Genomic DNA, 27,583 nt, shown 5'->3' on the forward strand with positions numbered 1-27,583 from the left:
CAGCAGTTAGTGTTACTGGGTTTAAAAAAGGTTTGGATAAGTTCCTAGAAGTTAAATCCAAAAACTGCTCTTACAGTAATCAATAAGCAATAATAGCATGTGATCTATCTAATGTTTGGGTACTTGCCATGTACTTGTGACTTGGATTGACCACTTTTGGAAACAGGATACTGGGCTTGATGGACCCTTGGTCTGACCCAGTATGACATTTCTTATGTTCAAAATATCCTAGATACTTTCACCTGCTCCATGCAAAAACTGCTTGATTACCTTCTATATGTTTGAGTTAGATCTTAAGATCAGTTCAGTAAGGGTTCATTTCACTGCCTATCGCCAACATATAGAAGGAAGTCCCTTCTCTGTACAGCCTTTGGTTGTCTGATTTATGTGGGGTCTCCTTCATTTGAAGCCTTCCATTGGAACTCCTGATGTTTACTGGGATCTTTGTGATTGTGATCCAGCTGATGAAAACTCCTTTTGAGCCAGTGCTTTCCTGTGACTAAAGTATCTGATCTGGAAAGTTGTGTTTATGGTGGCGATCATTACAGTATGCGTGTGCACTCAAGGCCTTTCTGCTACTCAGTAAAAACTTCATCAGATAAACTTCCTTGAGATAAGGGCAGTTTGATAGGCTCTGAAGGTTTTCAGAGATTGGTTGTCCACAGAGTGATCATGTTGGGTTGTTTTACATCAACAAGCAGAGTCGTGAGTTTGTACCTCTTATATCAGGAAACCATCCAGATGTAGGGTTAGGCCATCTCTGAGCCACATATCTGGCAGATGAAAAATATGTTCTGGCGGACAGATTGAGTTGGGGCTTGAAACCACACAAATGGTCCCTGGACGGGGTAGCAAATCAGAAAATCAGAGATATTCTGCAAATGGGACACACCAGTGATAGATCTGATTGCATCTCTTCAGAATAGGAAGAGCCCTCTCTTCTGCTCAAGGAAAGAGATGCAAGGCAAGCTAGCATCAGATGCCTTTGCACTCAGTTGGAGCCATGGGCCTGCTGTACACACATTCTCTTATACCACTCATTGCAAAGACTTTGTTAAAGTTGAGACTGGACAGGGTAACCATGATTATCCCAGGACAAGCAGGATGCTAGTCCTCACATATAGGGGTGACATCAATAATGGAGCCCTATACGGAAAAACGTTTCTAGAACTTTTGACTGGCACAGTGTGCCCACTGAGCATGCTCAGCATGCCATGATATTCCTGGCCATAGGGGTCTCCCTTCAGTCTTCTTTTTTCCGCGGAGCCATTAGCCTCAAAGGTATTAGGAGTCCTCTGAGGTAAAATTTACCTCATATAAAAATTTGTAAAAACTTAGGAAAAACATTAGAACTGCAGGGGTCTCCCATGTTAACATCGCTGTAAGTTTTTCTATCTGTTTTTTGCCGGTTCCGTACCGTCTTTTTGGCCTTCAAGTCATCGACGGCTGTCCCAACTTAACTATGACCTCGGGTTTCAAAAAATGCCCGATCTGCTGCCGTAATATGTCCATCACAGACCCGCACTTAGAATGTGTGTTGTGTCATGGAGAAAAGCACGACGTGTTAACTTGTGTAAAGTGTGCTGAAATGACGCCAAAAGGGAGAAAACTCCGGATGGAGAAAATGGAGCACTTGTTCCATTTACAATTGATGCCTTCGACGTCAACATCCACTCAATCGTCTCCGGCTGGAGCAATTTGCAAGGTCGTGCTAAAAAAGCGAGCACCTGATGAGGCAGGGGATAGGGCATCGCCAACCCCATCTACATCGTCGTTCAGGTTGGTATCGATCATCAAAAAGACTGCCGAAAGTAAGCAGAAGCATCGGCATCGGAGGACGCACGATCCGGACATCGATCCGATAACCGGTGATCCATCGAGGGTTCCTGGGTCGCAACTTAAGAAACCTCGCAGAGACGAAACATCACCGAGGCCTTCTAAGCCGAGGCGATCCCCACCGATATCGGTGCCGGGAACCGTACTTCCTCAGGGCCCTGGGGAAGTACCAGAATCGCCCTCACTGCCTCCCCCCATAGCTGCTCTGGTCTCACCAGCTATGCAGGCGGAACTGGACGACTATATTTGCCAGGCAGTAAAGGATGCGCTCCTAGCTACGATGCCACCTCAGCCATCGCCGACACCACCGATGCCGTCGACTCCGGTTCTCATGAACCTGCCGATACCGTTGCCATCACTGATTCCACCGATGCCAGTGCCCATAACCTTGCCGATACCATCGCCGATACCACTGGCGCCATCGCCTTCGATGCCGTCGATGGCAATGCCTGATTCTGGCAAAACTAGACACTATTATCAGTGCTATTCCGATAATATCTCCAGAACCAACAATACCACCACCCACTGGAGAGGATATTCCAAAGGAACTTCCACCTTCAGAGCCAATCCCCGGTCCATCAGGGCTTCCACGTCCTCATCCACCAATATCACCATTGCTTCCATCTAAACTGCTGGAACGTCCATCCAGGCCAAGGGAGTATACACCTTCTACTCCACTTCATCCTCGTACTCCGGACACTTGGCAAGATACAGATATGGACACATCCTCAGAGGAAGTCCTCTCTGAGCCATCACCGCCAGAAGAGAGAAGACGTTCTCCTCCGGAGGATCTCTCATTCTCCAATTTTGTCAAGGAGATGGCCAGGTTCTTATGGCCTGGATTGGCCACTGTTGGAAACAGGATGCTGGGCTTGATGGACTCTTGGTCTGACCCAGTATGGCATGTTCTTATGTTCTTATGGCAGACACCATCCCTTTCCAATTACACACTGAGGATGATTCCAGACAAAAGACACTAGAAGTTCTGCAATTTGTGGACCCACCCAAAGAATTTTTGCACTTCCAGTCCACAAAGTCCTGGTAGAGTTATTGCACAGGTTATGGGAACATCCCTGCTCCATACCCCCAGTCAACAAAAGAATGGATGCAACATACTTAGTCCAACACATCCCGGGGTTTCAAAAGACTCAATTACCTCACCAATCAGTGGTGGTTGAGTCAGTGCAGAAAAAGTAAAAAAGAGTAAAAGCTCACTCTTCAACCCCACCAGGCAAAGATAACAGGTTCCTAGACAACCTTGGTAGGAAAATGTTTCAAGGTTCTATGTTGGTATCACAGGATTGCTGGCCTACCAATTATATCTGACTCAGTACCAGCGAAACCTATGGAATCAGATACAGGAAACTCTCTGAGGATCTCCCCCCAGCAACTTCAAGAATCCTTTTCAACCATTATTCATAAAGGCCTAGAAGCAGGCAAACAAGAGGTTCGTGCAGCGTACGACTCATTTGAAACTGCATCCAGGATGTCGGCCACTGGTATCAATGCTCGACGATGGGCCTGGCTTAAGGCATCTGACCTAAGGCCCGAAATACAAGACAAACTAGCAGATCTCCCTTGTGTAGGAGAGAACTTATTTGGCGATAAAGTTAAGGAAGCAGTTTCTCTGTTGAAAGAATATTCCGAAACTCTAAAACAATTGTCATCTATGCCTCAAGAGTCTCAATCATCAAAGAGACTTCCAAGGAAGGAGCCTAAGCGTCCTTATTACAGGCCGCGAAGATATTATCCAGACCTCAACCCCCTCCACAGACAGCATCCACGTTGGGGTTTTGAAGTGATTCCAGGGAACAGCAGCCGCTCTACCAATCCGGCACCACACATACCAGTGGGTAGTCGGATCACATTCTTCCATCACAATTGGGCATTCATAACCACAGACCAGTGGGTACTTTCCATCACATCTCAGGGGTTCCACTTGGATTTTCTCACTATACCAAATGACGCTCTTCCCATTTCGTTTTGGACAATAACAGACCAATCCACAATTCTACAAACAGAATTATCCACCCTTCTGAGAGCCAGGGCCGTGGAACCAGTTCCCCGATCTCAGCAGGGCAGAGGATTCTACTCCCGTTATTTCCTCATTCCAAAGAAAAGCAGAGGCCTACGTCCAATCCTAGACCTCAGAAATCTCAACAAATTCCTGAGAAAAGAAAAATTCAGGATGGTTTCTCTAGGCACCATGTTTTATTTATTTATTTAATGGTTTTTATATACCGCCGCTCATCAGAGATATCACGTCGGTGTACATAGAACGAAAATCCGCAATTGCGTTGTACATAAAACAGTAAGAAAACAACTGAGAAACTATACATTAAAACAGTTAAATGCATTAACAAAAAACAGGTTATAAAGATATATATAGATATATAGCGATAATATTATATGGATTAGTTGTAATAGTACAATTTATTATAGAATCAAGGGAGAATTGTAGGGGGGGAAAGGAGTGAGGGGGTATGAGTTTAAATAGGGGAACAAAGAGAAAAAGGTAAAGGAGGAAGGGATTATATACATGTAAGGCTGTTAAATACAGCAAATTCTTCGGTTTTATAAAATAGCAAAAAAGGTGCTAGGGATGAAAGAGGTAAGAATGAATCTGGAGTTGACTGCTGTAGGATGGAGGTAGGAGTATACAAGGGTATACAAGGCAGAAATGTGATATTGTGGAAAATATGAGAAAGGTGGTAGTATCTCTGCTTACCCACTAGATGTGTTTTCCATTTATTCCACATGTTTAAAGTGTTCCTAGTAGTGGGAAGCATGTTAGGGCATGGCCTCCACGTTTTCCTAGGTTGCCATGGCGTAGCTGAAAGTGGCATGTCGGCTAAATAGCATTGTTCTATTTGGGCCCAGTGTTTAGAGTCCTGCACGCCATGCCACACCACCAACGAGCGTAGCTGAGACGCTGCATGGTACCACTGTAAATTCGGGACTCCGAGCCCCCCTCCAATTTAGGGCGATATAAAATCGCTCTCGCCACTCTCGGGGGCCTACGTTTCCATATATAGCTCCCGAGGATGGCTCGCCATCCTTATTCCCAAGTATTTGATTGCACGCAGAGCCCAACGGAAGGGATGGTTACGCTTAATATCTGCAATAGTTTCCTGGGAGCATGTGATATTAAGTATCTTGGATTTCTCCCAATTTACTTTAAACCCTGAAACCTTGCTGAAATGTTTAATTTCTGTCTCTATGCCATTAAGAGATGACTGTGGCTGCCGTACAGTAAACATGATGTCGTCAGCAAGCAAACATAATTTATAAACATGCTCTCCCACTTCAAATCCCCTTATTTGATTATTCTGTCTGATGCTGATAGCCAGGGGTTCCAAGAAAAGGGCAAAAAGCACTGGAGACAAGGGGCAGTCCTGTCTAGTCCCCCGCTCTACAGTGAAGTGGTTGGAATAGCCTCCATTTATCTTAAGGCAAGCCTTGGGATTATCGTACAATTTTTGAATCCAGAACTCCACTAGTTCAGAAGGGAGATTGGCTCTGTTCTCTGGATCTTCAAGACGCTTACGCTCACATTCCCATATCCCCCCCTCATCGCAAGTATCTACGCAAGTATCGCAAGTATCCAAGGGCCAGCCATGGACGCCTTTGCTCGCCCTTGGACCTCAGGCTTTCTATACGCGTATCCTCTGATACCGCTCATAACCAAAACTCGAGTGAAGGTACAACAGGACACAAAGGGTCCATGATCCTCATAGCCCCATATTGGCCTTGACAAGTATAGTTTCCCACACTTCTAGACCTCTCGATCAGGGATCCCATTCGCCTGGGAGTAGCTCCCACTCTCATAACTCAGAATCAAGGTCGGTTACGCCATCCCAACCTTCAATCCTTATCCCTGACAGCATGGATGTTGAAAGCTTGATTTTACAACCACTCAATCTTTCCACCAATGTGTCTCAAGTGCTTTTAGCTTCACGTAAACCTTCAACACGTAAGAACTATTCTTCCAAATGGAAAAGGTTTACCTTCTGGTGCAGGCGAAAAAGTATTGATCCTTTCTCCTGCTCCATAACTTCTCTACTAGAATACTTATACCATCTTTCAGACTCTGGTCTCCAGACTTCGTCTGTCAGAGTACACTTAAGTGCAATCTCAGCTTACCATAACAAGATAGGAGATGCAACAATTTCCACGCAACCTCTCGTCAGCAGATTTATGAGAGGTTTAACGCACCTAAAACCACCAATTCGGCCACCAGTCACAGAATGGGACCTGAATCTGGTTTTAACAAGGCTCATGCGTTCTCCTTTTGAACCCATAGATTCCTGTGATCTCAAATATCTCACCTGGAAAACTATCTTCCTCATAGCCATTACATCGGCAAGAAGGGTTAGTGAGTTACAAGCACTTGTAACTCACTAACCCTTCTTGCCGATGTAATGGCTATGAGGAAGATAGTTTTCCAGGTGAGATATTTGAGATCACAGGAATCTATGGGTTCAAAAGGAGAACGCATGAGCCTTGTTAAAACCAGATTCAGGTCCCATTCTGTGACTGGTGGCCGAATTGGTGGTTTTAGGTGCGTTAAACCCTACACGAAATTGCTACATAACAGAGTGGTTCTCCGTACACATCCAAAATTCCTTCCCAAGGTAGTTACGGAATTCCACAAACCAATCCATAGTTTTACCCACATTCTTTCCAAGGCCTCATTCTCACCAAGGAGAAACAGCCTTACATACCTTGGACTGTAAGCGTGCATTAGCATTTTACATAAACCACACTGCAGTCCACAGGAAATCCATTAAACTCTTTGTATCTTACGATCCAAACAAACCATGTAAAGCAGTGGGTAAATAGACTTTATCCAATTGGTTAGCAGATTGCATACAGTTCTGCTATGAAAAAGCAGGCCGCCTTCTCCAAGGGCGAGTAAAGGCGCATTCAGTAAGGGCAATGTCAACCTCAGTAGCACACTACCGTTCAGTGCCAATCCTTGACATATGCAAAGCAGCAACATGGAGTTTTCTTCACACCTTTGTGGCCCACTACTGTCTCAACAAGGAAGGACGACAAGATTCAGCCTATGGACAATCTGTCTTAAAGAACTTGTTTCCAGCATAATCCAACTCCCACATCCAACCTTTCGTGATTTCAGGCTGCCTCATTTTTCCCAACAGTACACCAGTTGTTGTGCCTGTTGCACAAGTTGTACACTGTTGGTCCAATACAAGGATGACTCAGCCTGTAGCTTGCTAATCACCCATATGTGAGGACTAGCATCCTGCTTGTCCTGGGATAAAGCAAAATTGCTTACCTTGTAATAGGTGTTATCCCAGGACAGCAGGATGGTAGTCCTCATGAAACCCACCCGCCACCCCGCGGAGTTGGTTCCGATACCTTTTATTATTTTATTATTTTATTTTTGGCTAACGCTCATTGCTACAAACGAGACTGAAGGGAGACCCCTGTGGCCAGGAATATCATGGCATGCTGAGCATACTCAGTGGACACACTGTGCCAGTCAAAAGTTTCTAGAAACTTTGACAGAAGTTTTTCCGTATAGGGTTCCATTACTGATGTCACCCCTATATGTGAGGACTACATCCTGCTGTCCTGGGATAACACCTATTACAAGGTAAGCAATTTTGCTTTCTCATAGCTCCCTTTTGGCCAAGGCAGGGTTAATTGTTTCTCCTAAAGGAGATATTCATTGGAGAACTCATCAGGCTGAGGAATTCCCCAGGTCTTATCACTGAAGATGAGTGATTGCGCCATCCCAACATCAGCTCCCTGGCTCGTATAGCCTGGTTGTTGGGAGGGTAACACTGCAACCCTCGGATCAATCAGATGGTGTGTCTTGTGGTTCTCTTAGCGTTAAGACAGGAATCCACGAGGAGGTCCTATGGACTAAAATGTAGGTTTGCTGTGTGATATGAGCAAAAGAAAATAAGAACATGCCATACTGGGTCAGACCAAGGGTCCTTCAAGCGCAGCATCCTGTCTCCAACAATGGCCAATCCAGGCCATAAGAACCTGGTAAGTACCCAAAAACTAAGTCTATCCCATGTTACTGTTGCTAGTAATAGCAGTGGCTATTTTCTAAGTCAACTTAATTAATAGCAGGTAATGGACACCTCCAAGAACTTATCCAATCCTTTTTTAAACCCAGCTACACTAACTGCACTAACCACATCCCCTGGCAACAAATTCCAGAGTTTAATTGTGCATTGAGTGAAAAAGAACTTTCTCTGATTAGTTTTAAATGTGCCACATTCTAGCTTCATGGAGTGCCCCCTAATCTTTCTACTATCCGAAAAAGTAAATAACCGATTCACATTTACCCGTTCTAGACCTCTCATGATTTTAAACACCTCTATCATATCCCCACTCAGTCGTCTCTTCTCCAAGCTGAAAAGTCCTAACCTCTTTAGTCTTTCCTCAAAGGGGAGCTGTTCCATCCCCTTTATCATTTTGGTTGCCCTTCTCTGTTCCTCCTCCATCGCAACTATATCTTTTTTTAGATGCGGCGACCAGAATTCTACATAGTATTCAAGGTGCGGTCTCACCATGGAGCGATACAGAGGCATTATGACATTTCTGTTTTATTCACCATTACCTTTCTAATAATTCCCAACATTCTGTTTGCTTTTTTGACTGCTGCAGCACACTGAACAGATGATTTCAATGCGTTATCCACTATGATGCCTAGATCTCTTTCTTGGGTGGTAGTTCCTAATATGGAACCTAACATTGTATAACTGTAACACGGGTTATGTTTCCCTATATGCATCACCTTGCACTTATTCACATTAAATTTCATCTGCATTTGGATGCCCAATTTTCCAGTATCACAAGGTCTTCCTTCAATTTATCACAATCCACTTGTGATTTAACTACTCTGAATAATTTTGTATCATCTGCAAATTTGATTACCTCACTCGTATTTCTTTCCAGATCATTTATAAATATATTGAAAAACATGGGTCCTAATACCAGATCCCTGAGCACGCCACTGCCCACTTCCCTCCACTGAGAAAATTGTCCATTTAATCCTACTCTTTGTTTCCTGTCTTTTTCCCAGTTTGTAATCCACAAAAGGACATCACCACGTATCTCATGATGTTTTACTTTTCCTAGAAGCCTCTCATGAGGAACTTTGTCAAATGCCTTCTGAAAATCCAAATACACTACATCTACCGGTTCACCTTTACCTACGTGTTTATTAACTCCTTCAACAAAGGGAAGCAGTTTTGTGAGGCAAGACTTGCCTTGGGTAAAGCCATGCTGACTTTGTTCCATTAAACCATGACTTTCTATATTTTCTGTGATTTTTATATTTAGAACATTTTCCACTATTTTTCCTAGCAGACCAGGCTAACTGGAGTTCTTTCTATACATTAACACCACACTACCTTTTTAATAGGGACTCCTGATGCAACAGTAAATTTGGCCATTCTTTCTTGTGTAATCTCTGAGGTATAGAACCCAACTCCAGTTCCTCCTAGGACCTGTTTTTTTTATTCCAGGCTGCCCCTCATAGAAAAATAAGGGAAAAAAAGGCTTGTTACCAATAAAAAAAAAAAAAAAAAAAATTGTATATTTTTTTGTTTCCTCTTTTTTTCATTTTGGGCCACTAGTGAGGACTGCCATCCTGCTTGTCCTTGGAGAAAGTAGAATTACTTACATGTAACAGGTATTCTTAAGAGTACAACAGGATGCCAGTCCTCATGAATTCCTCTTGCCTCCCCTTGAAGTTGGCTTCTTTTTCCATATGCTAAGGAATAAAACTTAAGGGGTCCTTGCATGGCATAATGGCATGCTGGATAATGCCATATGAGTCACAGTCAAAGTTTTAGAAACTGTGACAGAAAATTTACAGACTGAGCTCCATCAGGAGATGTCACCCACTAGTGAAGGCTGACATCCTGCTGGCTTCTGAGAACACCTGTTAAAGGTAAACAACTTAAGTTTTGTTGTTTTTTGGTTTGTTTTTTTTTAAAGGGCTTTATAAAGCAAACAGAAGTGTTCTGTGTTGTTTCATGACTCACATGTAGGGACAAGGATTAATTATGCACAAATAGAAAAAAAACAGAAAATTGGGCTTTTGATCTTCTTTCAGTCTAATATTTAAATAACATTTTGATTATAGAATTTACACATTACATAATATCACTTTATAAATTTTTTTTCTATTTCATTACAGAAGTGTGAGCGTCTGCTCCTATACCTTTACTGCCATGAGATGAGTTTGGCATTCCAAGATCCTGTTCCTCTTACAGTAAGTGCAGTATTTGGAAAATTCAAATACATAGTTTTTATCAACCACATTGCATGGCTGTTTATTAGTTTGATAGTTTATTATGTTGAAAAAAAAATCTGAAAAATTGATGTAGAAAATGTTTTTGAGAATATCAAAAGCTGACAAGTTTTCATGAATCAGTTAGTCTCTTTGGTTTTATGTGCATACACTACAAATCATATACAGATGAATTTCAAACATTGTACGCGTAAAAATTAGTACTTGTGCACATAAAATAGCACATCCGCCAATACATACTATTTTCAAAACTGCAATTTACACAAGTAAATCAGGGTCTGCTAATAACTTGGCATGAGTAAGAAAGGAATGTGCCAGGAGTTCCAGGCTGGGCCAACATTTACGCAAATAAATTGCTATTTTAAAACCTGCCAGAGTGACACGCATACATTTTTCCCTTGCGTATATTTACTTCTGCTCAGTATTTGATATAAGTGATGATAAATATCATTAAAATAAAAAATGATTGGGTCGAGGATGCAATGGGGGGACTTCAGACTGAAGAGCCAGGAGGGTCTTCACTAGCTGCAGATGGACTAGGTGAACTGGTAGACTAATTGTTCTTTTGAACTCCTTGTTCTTTGTAAAGGCCATGCCTAAATGATACCCAAGCTATCATAGTTCTAAGTTATATGTAAACCGATACAATGTGCAAACAGTTGTCGGTGTATAAAATCTTTAAATAAATAAATAATTGATAAAACTGTTTATTTCATTGCTGCGCATGTTATAAAATACCCTGACCTACACATGTAAAAGCTGACTTTCTCAGCATTCAGACAGGTTAATCCACTACCAGTGGGTTATGCACCTCTACCAGCAGATGGAGATGGAGCAAAGCTGATGTCACGGTATATATATATATACCCCTGCTCTGACATCAGCCCGCCAGTATTCTCTGTCTCCAGCAGAAGGAGGACGTGTATCTTTCTGTTGGGGATTGCTTGTTTAAAAAAAAAAAAAGAAAAGGAGATTAATCATGCACCACTTCTCCTGAGATATCATCATATGGTCCCTCCCTCAGTCGAGTTCTTCGGAGGTGATAATCTCATGATCCCTCCCTTAGTTGAGTGCCTCCGACTGGATGCCGGTTTTACGGTGTGAATTTAGCTGCCAGGAGAGAATCAGCTAGTGAGTGCAGGAAGCCGAACGCGGAGGTGAAGGCATTAGCCCTCTCTCCCCACAGCCGCAGACCAACTCTATACTCGGCCTTTTCAGACTGAGCTCAGGTAAGGAGATATGTATTTTCTTTTATTACCTTTTTTTTTTTAATAAGTGAAAGGGATTCCTCTTCCCCCTTTTCTGGTCTGGTCTCAGAGTCTCGGCATGTTAATCCAATGTTTGTTCCCATCTCTGCGAGGGGCTTGGAGAGTCGCGACAGTTTTGGCTCGTTGGGCAGCCTTTTGGATAGGCTCCACTCTCAGACTTCTCTGAGATGCCACATGGTAGGGTGCGGTGGCATTCACACACATCCTTCCCTGCAAGTCTGCTTCGAAACAGTGACTGACTGTTCACACCTGCGGGTCCAGGTTGGGGTGATCTTCTGGACCACACGGATTAGACATCCAAATTTTGGGCATGCGTTCCTCAGATCCTAGCACCTAAGCTTATGCGACGTCCTATCTTAAATATACTTGGGCTCCCTAAGTAATTTGGGCGCCCATGTTTGGGCATCCTGTTTTTTTGGACATCCTGTCCAGGCTTGCCTTGTTCAGGAGACACAATTGTCAGACGCTTGTTTGTAAGTGAGCTGCTAGTGGAAATCTTATCCATGGCACTGGTAGCAAGAATCCTAAGCGCCTTGTTGATTTGCACTGCTTGCCATATTTGGGCATCACAGCAGGGTGTCCTATCTAATCTTAACAGCACTGCCTGGAGGATCAGGGAGTTGTCTTCTATGGATTTGGCAGAACCCGATCCTTCCCAGCAGGATGTGGGAATGGGACTAGAGGGGTATCTGTCAGAAGTTTTGCCTGAGTTTGACACTCACCTAACTGGAATTTCAGCAGGGGAAGACTTCTCAGTGGATGCCTGTCAGATGCCCCCCTGGTTTTGGTGTATATCTTTTTGTCTTTTTTTTGTGAAGGAATTTTGTCAAGGGCTGCAGTCCCTTCTAATGTTCAGCGGAACCAGCTAAAACTGGAAGTTCAGGAGTGCAGGCAACATAATTCTGCAAGTTGGTGCTGCGGATAAGCATCAGAGTATGCCCCGGCCTGCTGCGGGTTCCACTGATGGGGACCCCGCTGGTTCCGATGACGGACAATCCTTACTCTCTGGATGATAAAGAACTTCTGGGTTTGAAGTCATATAGATGGGTCACCGGCTCTGATCTCCCAGACACTGGCGATGCTGGGAGTGTTGCTTTCATGTCTGAGCCAAAAAAGAATCCCATTTTAGTGCCTTGATTGGCCTTGAATGGGGCGCTCTGGAAACTAATGTTAAAGGGGGACAAGCCTTGGCAGGGCTGTATCCCCTGGATCTGACAGTGAGAGAGAGCAATTGCATTTTCTGAAAGTGCATGTGCTGATATGTGCAGTGGATGACCTTTTCTGCAGAAGGAGGAGCAACATCGGAGAATGCGCAAGATAGGAGAGTTGAGGCTATCCTTACACAGGCCTTGAGGTGGTGGCAGTGAATTGCAGTTAGCCTCTTGCTGTTCCCTGGTGGCTCGTGCTTGTCTGCTTCCATCTCAGAAAGTTGATGAGACTGGTTAGAATACCAGGGCAGTGATGGAATCGGCTGCTGCCTTTTTGGCGGATGCGGGCGGCGCCTTGGTATGTCTCTCTGCCAGAAGGTGGCTTTGGTGTTAGCAGCCACGTGTCAGCTGTGGCTGAGATTGATCGGCTACTACAGTTTCAAAGTCTAATCTTATGAAATTGTCCTTAAAGGATCATTCTGGTTTTGGGAGTGAGTTAGAGTAAACACCAATAGGTGGGCTGAGTGCCAAGTTCCCTGTTTACCAGAGGATTAAAAGCAGGCGCTGCGCTCTTTCGGTGTGAGGGGCCGTGCTAGGGATTTCAAATGTTTTTGACCCTACAGAGAAGCGCCTTCTCAGAGGGCTCAACTTCTGAGTAGGTCTCAATACTTTCAGCCCAATTAGCCCAGACAGGGGCATAGGCTTGGGTGGCGATATATGCCGACCCTCTCAATGAAGATGTGCCGACCCACCTCCTAGAACTGGATCAGGGGTGGGTCAAGATCATGTCAGACCAGTGGGTTCTGGAGGTGATAAATAACAACCATCCTCAGGAGTTCTGTGTTCCTCGGGATGGCTTCATAGCATTTCCCTGTGACTCTCCGGAAATGAGGCTGGCAATGGAGGTTACATTGTTGAGGCCCCTGGGCAAGTGGGGCCGTGGTTCCAGTGCTCAAGTCACAAGAAAGGTAAGGGCTGTTATTCCATTTATTTCATTGTACTAAAGAAGAAGGTTTCTATATCATTGTACAGGTCCTGGTACAGGGTCTCAATTGCTCTAGAGGTGAGACTGTATCTTCCCACCACTTCAGGCTCGGATAATCCTAGGAGAGTTGTGCGTAGCCAGATATCCGTAGACCCTGCATGCAGCGTGTTGACTCTGGGCTGCACCTAGAAACATAATAACGTAAGGAACATAAGACATAGGGTCACAGCAATGGTCCATAAGGTGTTTTCTAAAAGTTAGACTAACCACATCCTCAGCTACCAAAAGAACAGTTGCAAACAGACCCGGAACTAAAGGACTGTAGGATTATTTAAAGATGCAAAATTAACGAACGTTAAACTGTAAACCGTCGATGTAACAGACGTCGAACCCTAGTGTATCCTAATGGCCCAAAAATTGGACGTGAATTCAACAGATTTCAATGAAAATTTAAAACGAAAGAGTAATTTCCTAACCTCTGCCTGCACCGTGCGGTCTGCAGGATCTTCCAGTCTTCTGTTGTTGGCAGGATAATTTGCTGTTGCCCATGTAGTAGCCCTAATTCTTGCTCGCAGATGCAAGAAAAGGTCAACACGACAAGGGAATAAACAGTATCCATTACAGAAACAGAAAACACCATAAAACGGCAGATATCAGCACAATAATGCCAGTATAAAGCAGGCACAAAATTTAGATTGCTAAAAAACTTGCTAAAGATGCACAAAATTTCAGCTCACGTTATTGCATCGGGTACGAATATCTAATTGGCGCATTTAACTAAGATTTGCATGCCATTGGCGTTATGCCTTATGCGCAGATTTTCCACGTGCGTTAAGGACGTGTAAAACCTGATATTGCATTCGCGTTGCCTCTGCGCTCAAAAAATGTGCGTTCAACCGCTCATTCGTAACCGCGCTAAGCTGAACGCCCCGTATTGCATCGGCCCCTTTATTCGTTGGTACACACAGTGCGGGCCAGCCCTTTGTGCGCTTAATGCACGCATAAGTGCGCAGACACCTATGCGCATAACTGCACGAATAACTAAACGCACAACTGGCCGCTTAAATTTGCAAGCGCCGAGGCAGATCTGTGTGCATTCGAGAGGCACTATCCAGCTGAACTCACAAGCTACAGAGCATTAAGGCCTCAGCAGCAAAGAAGCTCAAGCGACCCTCTCTTTGTGCTGCCTGCCACATTAGGGCTGCACAGTCTGACCTGGAATCCTTTCTGTGTCAGCACTGTGAGGAATCCCAGGGAGGACTTTTTCCAAGTCCAGCCTCCCAGTCGGAGGACGGGTCAGCCATGACTTATCTGGTAGCACTCTGGACCTGAGCAATTCCAGGGTGGCATTTTTCCCAGGAGAGGGCAGTTCATCGGCACTTACCCCAGTTCCCCCTGGGCTAACATGGATCTGGCGACCTTCTCTTGGTTGGAATTCTTTCAGGGCCTGCAAGCCTTTGTTCACGCACAGTTGACTACTGCCCTGGCCTGGTCTGAGCCCCAGTTGGGAAGGCCTCGCCCTCCCAGCCCTATCAGCATGCCCCGGAACATGCCTTACCTCACCAAGGGTATCCCTGACAGGGACCCAGACACCATGGACGATGAAGGGGATGCGGACTCATTGGATGATGCGGAAATCCCTCCAGGCCTGGAGCCATACCAGCCCATGCTTCGATTTTTCCACAGAGATGAATTACCAGTCCTGGTTTCCCAGACCCTGAAGACTCTGGGAGTTCCTGGTACGGGACCCTATGTCGGAACCAAAGAAGAATCCCATCCTGGTGCCCTACGGAAAACCTCTTGCTATTTCCCGATGCTGGAAGACATCCAGGAGTTGATCAACCTGGAATGGGATGCCCCGGAAACCAGTTTTAAAGGAGGTTGGGCCTTGAAGGCCGACTAACGTGTCGTGACACACAGTTAGGAAAGCTCTGGTGTAGACAGATGGACTCAGCATCCCGCCCACGGCTGCCCATGAACGGTACAAAGGAACCACCCATGAGGTGAATCTTGATTTCATGCGATTAAGGGTAAGCCATCGCCCTATCCCTAGTTCAGGGCATCTATAGCATTGTTGGGATTCAGTGCTTATATTTGGTTGAGTACAGTTGCGGTCTCCAGTTTTTGAATCAAGTTTTTAATCAAGTTATAAAGTTGTATTCGAATTCTAATCGTTTTTCAATAATATGTCCACAATGGCTTTTGAAGAGAATACTGAATGGCTGAGGTCACTGCAAGGGTATATCTAGGGTGACGTCAGCTTTGAAACCTGACTCCATCTCCATCTGCTAGCAGGGGAGCAAATAACCCATTGGTCCTGAGTCCATCTGTCTACACTAAGGAAAACAAGATTATCAGGTAAGTAATTTCTCCATTTTACTTGCTGCAATTCTAGGTTGGGTGGTGAACTTGACCAAGAACAAGTTACAGCAGTCTCAGACGCAGGAGTGTCTTGGTTTTCGTTTCCACACGAAGCAAGGCAGGGTATTCCTGCCATAGGTCCACATTCAGTAATGGATAGTGCAGGTGCGGCTATTGGCAAAAGCAATTTGCCTGGCAATATGGCTTACCTGCAGGTGTTCAGTTGATGGTAGCCACCCTTGAAGTGGTTCTGTGGGCAAGGGCGCATATGCATCCTCTTCAGTGCACACTGCTGGATAATGGAGTCCACAGTCAGGACTTCGCAATACGGCTTCAGTTACTGGTGAAAACTAACATCCAAATACAGTAGTGGCTGAAAGCAGATCATCTAAGGAAGAACGTTTCGCTGTGAACACCAGACTGACTGGTACTCACATGTATGCAAGCCTCCAGGGTTGGGAGGCTCACTATCAGGAGTTGATGGTACAGGGTACTGGACTCTACAAAGGATGCCGTACAGTTGGCATGCTTATGGTTTGTTGACTGCCGAGTAATGTCAGACACCGCAATGATAGTGGCATGCAACAATCACTAGGAGCCAGCAAGTGTCACAGGAAATAGTCCAGCTCTTGGAATGGGTGGAAGTACATTTTCAGGAAATTTACACCTCCCACATTGCAGAAAAAGACAATGTAATAGACTATTTTTCAACAGACAGAGTCTGGATCCAGGAGAAAGGGAGTTGTCAGACGAAGCTTTGCAGCTCAAAGTGGGCCATTGGGGCCTATCTTTTATAGACTTGCTGGCGATATCGTTTAGTGAGAAGGTTCCTCTCCTCCTTCAGTTCAAGGGGATATCTGCATATTTCAAGCAGAAATGGCTGAAAGACAAGCTTCGGTATGCATTTTCCCCTGCCCATGTTGGGCAGAGTGATTGGAAGATCATATAGAACTGGTGCTTCTGGTGGTTCCAGATTGTCCCAGGAAGCTGTGGTATGCAGATTTGTGGAGGCTCTTGTCGGACTCTCCGTTTTGGTTACCGGTCCACCGGGATCTGCTATGATAAGGGCCTATTCTTCATGTAGGTCTGTCTCGATTTTGTCTTTCGGTGTGGTCCTCAAATGCGCTTGGTGGCTGAAGTGTGGGATCTCCACTGCTGTGTTTTCCACATTACTTCAAGCACAAAAGTTCTTCCCCCTCCTTATATTGCGTTCGGGTTTGGAGAGTATTGAGGCTTGGTGTGAGGAATGTGGCATGCATCCTTGTTCGCATAAGATCCTGCTCATTTTGAAATTGTCACATGATGGGTCTCTTAAGGGTGAGGCCTTTAAATTCTTGAAGGGGCAAGTGATAGCTCTTGCCTTTTTTCAAGGGTCAGATGAATGGTGGACCCTTGTAGGCCCATCCAGTTGTGATCCAGTTTTGTAGGGGGTGAGGCTGCTTCTGCCGGTGCCCTCATGGAGCTTTAATCTGGTTATAGAATTTTGGCAAATTCTACTTTTTTATCCTCTGTGTAGCCTCTCCTTGAGGTTAAAGTCTTGAAGACAGTGTTTTTCATGGTGAATTGTTCTGCGCGTTGGGTCCAAACTGTGAGCTCTTTTGGCTGGGAACCGTTCCTGAGGTTGACTTCAGGCGCAATCCAGCTCCGAGTGTTCCGTCTTTTTTGCCAAAAGTGGCCTCAGATTTTCATTTGAATCATAAGAACATAAGAAATTGCCATGCTGGGTCAGACCAAGGGTCCATCAAGCCCAGCATCCTGTTTCCAACAGAGGCCAAACCAGGCCACAAGAACCTGGCAATTATCCAAACACTAAGAAGATCCCATGCTACTGATGCAATTAATAGAAGTGGCTATTCGCTAAGTAAACTTGATTAATAGCCGTTAATGGACTTCTCCTCCAAGAACTTATCCAAACCTTTTTTGAACCCAGCTATACTAACTGCACTAACCCCATCCTCTGGCAACAAATTCCAGAGCTTTATTGTGCGTTGAGTAAAAAAGAATTTTCTCCAATTAGTCTTAAATGTGCTACTTGCTAACTTGATGGAATGCCCCCTGGTCCTTCTATTATTCGAAAGTGTAAATAACCAAGTCACATCTACACGTTCAAGACCTCTCATGATCTTAAAGACCTCTATCATATCCTCCCTCAGCCGTCTCTTCTCCAAGCTGAACAGCCCTAACCTCTTCAGCCTTTCCAGGACAGGGAGAAAGATGTGGATGAATATCGCCTGTTGTAGACCTTGGAAGTCAAGGAGCATCTGATACAGTATTAGAGGTTATTAAAACCTCTCAGGAAGATTAATCACCTGTTTGTTCTCCACAGTGGAGGTAAACAGGGTGAGTCTGCATAGCCAGCTACGTTAGCCCGTTGGGTTAAGGAGGTTATCGTGGCTGCTAAGCAGCCATTGCCTAAACAATTTAGGGCTCATTCCATTAGAGCTCAGGCAGTGTCATGGGCAGAGCTTAGATTGTGGGCTCCCATTGATATTTTCCGAGCTTCGACATGCTCCTCCTTACATACTTTTCCCAGGTATTACCACCTGGAGGTGCAGGCCCAGGCAGACACAGCCTCTGTGCATGCGGTGTTGCTTGGCTGTGGGCAGCCTCCTGCCCTGTTCGGGAGTAGCTTTAGTACATCCCAGTGGGTGTGGATTAACCTGTCTGAATGCTGAGAAATGAGAAATTATTACTTGCCTGATAATTTCCTTTTCTCTAATGAAGATAAATTAATCCATCTTCCCGCCCTTGGCTGCCGGTTTATGATTCTATTGTCCTGCATTCAGGGGATAACTGGTAAGTGTCAGTTTTAGCCCCTAGATTAGTGATGTTACACATGTTGGCTGAGCTCAGTGTTTCCTGTTGCTAAGTGCTTGAGTGGTTGACTGTTAATGATTGTAATCAAGTATTGTTAGTTTGTCCACAGCTTTTGCTTTTTTAGATTTGAATTTAGTTGGATACATTGTGGCATTTATCAGGCTATATTCCGATTTATCTGGCTAAACAGCAGCAAGCCTACATAGCTGGATAAATGAAAAGTGCTGCTTGTCCATCTAAGAAGCGCTTTTCTGACTTATCTGGCTATGTGCTGCTACTTAGCTAGATAAATCTGCATTTATCCGTCTAAGTCCGAACTTGAGCAACTCATGGTTTTTACATATGCGAGCATTTGTGCATGCATATGTACTTATATTTTAGAACCTGCACATATCCTTTTCACGCATATTATAAAATACTGTATATGGGCACACGTGAGCAGTTTTGAAAGTTATCCTCATAATGTGTAAAAGTTTAGGCACCCCAGTCAAATTGTATGTTTTAGTAAACCTCTAAGTGATCAAAGTTAAACATACATTTTTGGAAACATGGGAATCCTTATACCTGGTAACACTTTAGTACTTCCAATGACTCTATGCTCCAACCTTTGGTATAATCATCAGTCCCTCAGTTTTGCTGCTGCTTATTATCCAATATGTGGTTCTAACCAGAGAATCGAGTAGGTTGAGCTAGTGAAAATAGATGGGAGAGTCCCCTAAAGCAGAAACATATATTTTATAATACAGTTCTATGTCTTTAAGGGGGCCACAAGACTAAGAGAAATGTTTACATCGTTAAAAAAGTAAATTGTTAATCAATTTACAGTTTAATTCACATATTGGATTAATATAAGAAGCAACAAAACCAAGAAACTGATGATTATACAGAAGGTTGGAGCATAGTCATTGGAAGTGCTAAAGCATTAAGGAGTGTGAGGGTTCCCACCATTTGAAAACATTTGTATGGCATGACTCTTTGGATTAGTTTATGTATTGGTGTCTTTCCCTGTTGGACTGTTTTGACAAAGTTAAACATGACATCTTTTTGAAATTTTTAATGCAAAAATACCACCCTCGCTACATATATCGACCACCCAACAAGTAAGGGACCTAGGCGCCACTCTGGACGATCAGTGGAACCTAAAAAAATTAATTAACACCACTATAAAAGATGGCTTCTTTAAACTTCAGGTCCTAAAGAAATTAAAATCCCTCCTCCACCTCAACGACTTTCGGACCGTCCTCCAATCCACACTGTTCTCTAAAACCGATTACTGCAACGCCCTCCTTCTGGGTCTCCCAAAGAACCCCATTAAACCCCTCCAAATGCTCCAAAACTCAGCACCAGAATCCTCACCAATACCCGCATAAAGGAGCACATTACTCCCATCCTCAAGGATCTACACTGGCTCCCTATCCTCTTCAGAATAATCAACAAGAGCCTCACCATCATCCACAAGTCTCTGCACAATCAACACACTCACTGGCTAAATGGCTCTTTACACTACAGTACATCCAACAAACCCACGAGGTCCGCCTACAAGGGATCCATCCACACTCCATCTCCCAAGCTATTCCACCTCACTTCTACCAAGGAACGGGCCTTCTCATTAGCAGGCCCCAAGTTATGGAACTCCATGCCCCCAGATCTGCGCCTAGAACACTGTACGCAAACCTTTAAAAAAAAAAAAAAAAAACTAAAAACTTGGCTGTTTAAACAAGCCTTCTCTTAACCTTTACTTAGCCACAGCCCTTTGGAGGACTCCTCCTCCTTACTCGCACCACAGTATTCCCCCCCACCTCCCCTCCTCACCTCCCCCCTTTTTTAATTACCCACTCGCCCTTCCCCGCCTTCCTCTTGTACCCCCTCATTCCTCGCATTTTAATCCCCCTTCTCCATGCCCCCTTCTCCCTGCCCCCTCACTTTTTCTTTTCCCCTCTCCTCCAAAATGTAGATGACGCTGTGTGTTAGCACCCTCTGCTACATAACCTATGTTTATATTTATATTTTTCCTTGTATATAACCCTTGGCATTTTAGCCTGGTACTTCAACCTTGTATATAACCCTGTTTGTTATACAAATACTGTATATTATGAAACCTATGTACTATACTCTGTATAAATTCCTCTGTATTATGAAACCTATGTACTTTGAAACTTCCAGACCCTTTTCACCCTCTAATCCTGTCTGGTACCCCTCTTATCTCTACTTCTCTCTGTTCCCTTCCACCTCCCAGATTTATTGTAACTGTGCTTTCTGCTTCAGCGTTAAGTAACCCGCGTGCTATGTAAACCGATGTGATAAGTTTCATGAACGTCTGTATAGAAAAGCTCTAAATAAATAAATATAAATAAATAAATTATATTTATTTGCTGATTTTAACAGATTGAAAATAATAAAACAATAACTTTGGCATGTCCAAAGTTTCAGTACTTTGTAAGACCTCCTTTGGCAGAAAGTATAGCTTCCAAACATTTCCTGTAGCCAGCTATGAATCTTTCTATTCTTGTTTTGGTAATTTTTCCGATTTTTCCTTGCAAAACTCTTCTAGCTCAGAAATGTTCTGATTTCCTTCAATGCACTGCATGTTTGAGATCTCCCCACAGATTTTCAATAATAATCAAGTCTGAGGACTGTGAAGGCCATTCATCTTTCTTTCCTGTAAGTATGTCATGGTTGATTTTGAATTGTGTTTCAGATTGTTTTCTTCCTGAAATATCCAACCTCTTTTCAACTTCAGTTTCTTCATTGACTGTGGGACATTGGTGGAATCCATTCTTCCTTCCGCCCATATTTCTTGTACCATATTTCTTGTACCACTGGCTGCCACACAATCCCAAAGCATAATAGATTCGTCCCAGTGTTTACCATTTGGCAAGATGTTCTTTTCTTCAAATGCTTCACCCCTATTTCTTACCATGTTTATTTTGAGTGGTTTATGGCTGAACAGTTAAGTTTTCATTTCATCATTCCAAATACTTTGTTCCAAAAAGTTTCAGGGTTATCAATGGTTTTGTTTTGCATACTTTAGACAATGACTTTTATGATGAGATCATAGAAAAGGTTTCTTTCTGACAACTCTTCCATGCAGATCATTGTTATGTAAGCAATACTGTACTGTGCACAATTATTCTAATGTGAGCTAAACTTTTCAGCAGGCAATTTGAAAAGTCTGTCTGACCCAGTAAGGCATATTCTTATGTTCTTATCTTCTGTTTTTTAAATCTAACCAATTTTCAGACAGTTCTATCAGACATTTTTCTTGTTTTCTAGATCTTGCCTTGACTTCATGTAATTTCTATTTCTTAACAATGTTTCTGACAGTTGAAATTACTAGCTGGAAGGGTTTAAAGGTGTTTTGTTTTGTTTTTTTATGGCTTTCCCCTACTTTGTAGGAGTGAATTGTCTTTTTTTTTTTTTTTAATGCTCAGACAGTTACTGCTTGGAGGAGCCCATGGTTGATGAAAGACAGTACAACAATCACAACCTGAGAGGTTATAAGGGCCCAAATATTTGTTTGTTTGGAATTGTCTTCACCTGACTAATTGAAAGCCTAACAAGTCAATTAACTTTTTGGTCCTTATTAGCAACTAAGGATGTGCAGCGGGTTTTTCGTTTCGTTTTAGTGCACAGTAATTTTGAATTAGTGCTTACTAACTCAAAATTAGTTTAAATTAAAAATGAAACAAAACAAAAGTAGGGAAAATTAACAAACCGAAAAAATGATACAAAAATGTTTTTGGCTGTGCACCCCTAGTAGCAATGTAAAAAAAAAAAAAAAGAAATAGTAATGAATCAGTTGGAAAGATGTCCAAACTTTTATACATGTTATATTCATGATTTTATTATTTTCAATCTTTTAAAAATCAGCAAATAAATGTAATTTTTAATATAAAATTACTAGAAAGATACAGAAGCCAATATTCAGTAGGTTGTTTAGTGAGATAACTTGTCCAGTATATTCGGAGGGATAAATGTCCCGTTGAATATAATTGATTAAAGTTATCTGGCTGTAAGTATCCGGCTAACTTGAAAACCTAATTGACTGTGTTTGAATATAGCTGGTTAGATTTTAAAATTATCCAGCCTTGTGTGGCCAGATAACTCCCTACTTACTAGGATGTCTTTAAAAGATATCCAGATAAGTAGTGCTATCAGCGAAGAAACTAAAAATAAGCAAATGGGGTTAGCAGCCATACTCTTCCCTTCCTGATCCCCAAAATTAAATGTGAGCCTCTTGGGCCATGTACCTCCTAATCCCAAACCTCTCCTTATACAGGTCATTGCCCCCCCCCCCCCCCCACACACACACACACACACACATTCCTGGTAACATACATCAGTTAGCAGTGCCCTTCCCTTTCCTAATGAGTCCAACCCACCCGCAGTATGAGTAGTCCTGCCTGCACCACCACCACCCCCCATCTCACCCCCATACAAAAAAACAAAAAACCCTCCTGATGATCCCAGTGCTGCTTCTGTCTTCTAGCACTAGAAGCGTAAACTACACTTTCAGCGTTAAGAATAAGCTTACTTTTCTAGTGCTGGAAGCGTAAAAGAGAAGCAGCACTGGATCGTCAGGAGTGGGTGAGTTGAGACCTTGCTCCCTGCAGGGTTTTTTTTTTTTATGGGGGTGAGATGGGGCATTGCTGACCAGACTGCTCATCCTGTGGGTGAGTGGGAGGGATTGGGGAAGGGAAGAGTATATGTTACCAGAAATGGGGGCAGGGAGAGTCCAGCAATCTGCCATAAGAAGAGGTTTGTTATTAGGGGATACATGGCCCAAGAGGCCTATATCTAAAATTTGGGGATTGGGAGGGGAAGAATAGAGTTGCTGGCTACTGTGTTTATTTTCTTCGCTGATAGCGCTATTTACCCGGCCACACAAGATTGGTTAACTTTAGACCTGCTCTAAAGCAGGTCTAAAGTTATCCGGCTAAATTAGCTGGATATACACGATAATTCAGCTTGGTTAACAGGATATCTCAGCCACTTCCCAGAATGCTCCTAAAATGCCCCTTTTTTTATCTGGCTAACTTATAGCCGGATAAGTAGTTATCCAGCTATAATTTAGACAGAAAAATGACTGAATATGCCACTTCTGCCATTTAGACAAATCACTTTTGTGTTATCCATCTAATTGGCTTTTGAATATGGACCTCACCATGTTTAATTTTGTACTATATAGAGAGTAAGAACATAAGAACATGCCATACTGGTCAGACCAAGGTCCATCAAGCCCAGCATCCTGTTTCCAACAGTGGCCAATCCAGGCCATAAGAACCTGGCAAGTACCCAAAAAACTAAGTCTATTCCATGTTACCATTGCTAATGGCAGTGGCTATTCTCTAAGTGAATTTAATAGCAGGTATGGACTTCTCCTCCAAGAACTTATCCAATCCTTTTGTTAAACACAGCTATACGAACTGCACTAACCACATCCTCTGGCACAAATTCCAGAAGTTAATTGTGCGTTGAGTAAAAAACAACTTTCTCCGATTAGTTTTAAATGTGCCCATGCTAACGTCATTGAATGCCCCCTAATCTTCTACTATCCGAAAGAGTAAATAACCGATTCACATCTACCCGTTCTAGACCTCTCATGATTTTAAAAACACCTCTATCATATCCCCCCTCAGTCGTCTCTTCTCCAAGCTGAAAAGTCCTAACCTCTTTAGTCTTTCCTCATAGGGGAGTTGTTCCATTCCCTTATCATTTTGGTAGCCCTTCTCTGTACCTTCTCCATCGCATTATATCTTTTTTGAGATGTGGCGACCAGAATTGTACACAGTATTCAAGGTGTGGTCTCAACCATGGAACGATACAGAGGCATTATGACATTTCCGTTTTATTCACCATTCCCTTTCTAATAATTCCCAACATTCTGTTTGCTTTTTTGACTGCCGCAGCACACTGAACCGACGATTTCAATGTGTTATCCACTATGACACCTAGATCTCTTTCTTGGGTTGTAGCACCTAATATGGAACCCAACATTGTGTAATTATAGCATGGGTTATTTTTTCCTATATGCATCACCTTGCACTTATCCACATTAAATTTCATCTGCCATTTGGATGCCCAATTTTCCAGTCTCACAGGTCTTCCTGCAATTTTATCACAATCTGCTTGTGATTTAACTACTCTGAACAATTTTGTGTCATCTGCAAATTTGATTATCTCACTCGTCGTATATCTTTCCAGATCATTTATAAATATATTGAAAAGTAAGGGTCCCAATACAGATCCCTGAGGCACTCCACTGTCCACTCCCTTCCACTGAGAAAATTGTCCATTTAATCCTACTCTCTATTTCCTGTCTTTTAGCCAGTTTGCAATCCATGAAAGGACATCGCCACCTATCCCATGACTTTTTACTTTTCCTAGAAGCCTCTCATGAGGAACTTTGTCAAACGCCTTCTGAAAATCCAAGTATACTATATCTACCGGTTCACCTTTATCCACATGTTTATTAACTCCTTCAAAAAAGTGAAGCAGATTTGTGAGGCAAGACTTGCCTTGGGTAAAGCCATGCTGACTTTGTTCCATTAAATCATGTCTTTCTATATGTTCTGTGATTTTGATGTTTAGAACACTTTCCACTATTTTTCCTGGCACTGAAGTAAGGCTAACCGGTCTGTTGTTTCCCGGATCGCCCCTGGAGCCCTTTTTAAATATTGGGGTTACATTTGCTATCCTCCAGTCTTCAGGTACAATGGATGATTTTAATGATAAGTTACAAATTTGTACTAATAGGTCTGAAATTTCATTTTTTAGTTCCTTCAGAACTCTGAGGTGTATACCATCCGGTCCAGGTGATTTACTACTCTTCAGTTTGTCAATCAGGCCTACCACATCTTCTAGGATCACCGTGATTTGATTCAGTCCATCTGAATCAAATCATTGAAGTATACAATTTGACTAGGAATCCTTAAACTTTGACATCTTAGAGGTAACCTAGTTGACAGTGGCTGGAGGAATGTTTCATTGTTTCTACTTATTTTCACAGCTAACAAAGTTAAACAAAACTGGCATGAATTTTACATAATACTCAACTATATTAAAAATTTAGTGCTAGTTTTTATATTTCATATGTTTAAGAGATAAAAATATTTTAATTTGTTCCAGGTACCTTGCTGTGAATGAGTCTGTAATGTACAATAGAAGCGCACATTTTTAGTAGTATAAACTCCACAAATAGAGCCTTACATGGAGATGCTGTGCCATCTCAGAGGGAACTTATAATTTCTGATGCATGCCAATAATGAGAAGTATTCAGATAGGTTAATCCACAACCAGTGGGTTATGTACCTCTACCAGTAGATGGAGATGGAGCAAAGCTGACGTCACGGTATATATACCCCTGCACTGACATCAGCCCGCCAGTATTCTCTGTCTCCAGCAGATGGTGAATGCCTACTAGGGATTGCTTAAAATAAAAATTTAGGAGAAAAGAAGTTATCATTGCTCTCCTGCAATGATAACTTATGGTCTCTCCCTTAGTCGAGTGTTCCTGAGGTGATATCTGCGGATCCCTCCCTCAGTAGAGTGACTCGGGTCCAGTAGCTGGTTTTCCAGATTGGACTTAGCTGTAGAAAAAGAAACAGCTGAGAGGCTAGCGGGTGCAGGAAGCTGAACGCGGCGGTGAAGGCCTTTGCCCTCTCCCTCCACATCCGGAAACTGACTCTGTACTCGACCGGGACGGGCTGAGCTCAGGTAAATAGTAAATATGAAAAGAAAATAAAGTAGGGGAGATAATTTTAGGGATTCTTTCTCCTTCTGGTCTCCGAGCCTTGGCGTGCCGATCCGACGTCTGTTCCCGCCTCCGGGGGAGCTTGGGGAATCGTGGCCAGCTTGGTGGGCTGAGCAGTTTTTGGCTAGACCCCCGCTCTCAGGCTTTGCTCAGACACTGCATGGTAGGCTGCGGCAGCATTCACGTGTTTTTCTACACACAGCTCTGCCACGAAACAGTGTCCGATGTAGTTCATGCTTGTGCACCTGGGTGGGCATTCAGGTGGATGCCCAGTTGGGGGCTCAGGTGGGCGCCTACCGGACCATGTATTGAGTGCCTACATTTTGGGCATCCGTAGTGTGCGCTTATTGGATAGAGCTTGTTTTGGGGGGCCCTATCCAAGTTCGCTTGTGCGGCTGCACGGTTGGGCACACAATTGTCAGATGTCTTTGGGAGCATGCTGCTAGTGGGTGTTTATCCATGGCACCAGTAGCAAAGAAAACTAAGGCCTTACCCTTTGTGCTTCTTGCCATATTTTGGCATCTCAGCTTGGCGTCAACTCTAACTTGTGTCAGCACTGCCTGGAGGCTCGCTGAATCTCTACTCCTCTTTGCCGCGAGCGGAATAGTCTCTTCTTGCAGCCACACATGGCTGCTCTTCGGTGCTCCCTAATCTTTGGCGCCCAAGGCAACCGCCTAATTGGCCTAATAGGTCGCGCTGGCCCTGCTCAGGTACAGTTGTCTCCAGCTGATTTGCTGAGCCCGGCACTTCCCAGCATGATGCGGGATTAGGACCGGGGGGGATCTGTCAGAGATTTTGCCTGATTTTGGGGCTCCCCTAACTGGTTCATCGTCAGGGGAAGGCAACTTGGCACAGGAACGACACCCCTTGGTTTTGGTATAGAGCCTTCTGCCCTTTCTTGGGTGGAATTTTTTCAAGGGCTGCAGTTCTTTCTTCAGGCACAGCCAGGAGAGCCAGCCAAACCTAAGGGTTCAGGATCGCAGACTGTGGATCCCCGCATACCGGTGCCATGGGTAAGCATCAGAATACATCTAGACCTGCTGCAGGTCACGTTGATAGGCATGGATGATGAAGGCGATCCTTACTTCCGTAAAGATGAAGAAATTCCTTCGG

At 43.6% G+C, this 27,583-nt stretch overlaps 1 protein-coding gene across 1 annotated transcript in view; it reads left to right on the forward strand.

Moving 5' to 3' along the window:
* The window catches only part of TRIM24 (tripartite motif containing 24), a 622,654-nt gene that overhangs the window by 494,449 nt on the left and 100,622 nt on the right, over positions 1-27,583 (forward strand). The window contains 1 exon segment of the mRNA XM_029599765.1: positions 10,025-10,099. Within this exon segment, the coding sequence (XP_029455625.1) occupies positions 10,025-10,099 (75 nt within the window).

This window comes from Rhinatrema bivittatum, chromosome 4 (assembly GCF_901001135.1).
Source record: "Rhinatrema bivittatum chromosome 4, aRhiBiv1.1, whole genome shotgun sequence".
Classification (NCBI taxonomy): domain Eukaryota; kingdom Metazoa; phylum Chordata; class Amphibia; order Gymnophiona; family Rhinatrematidae; genus Rhinatrema; species Rhinatrema bivittatum.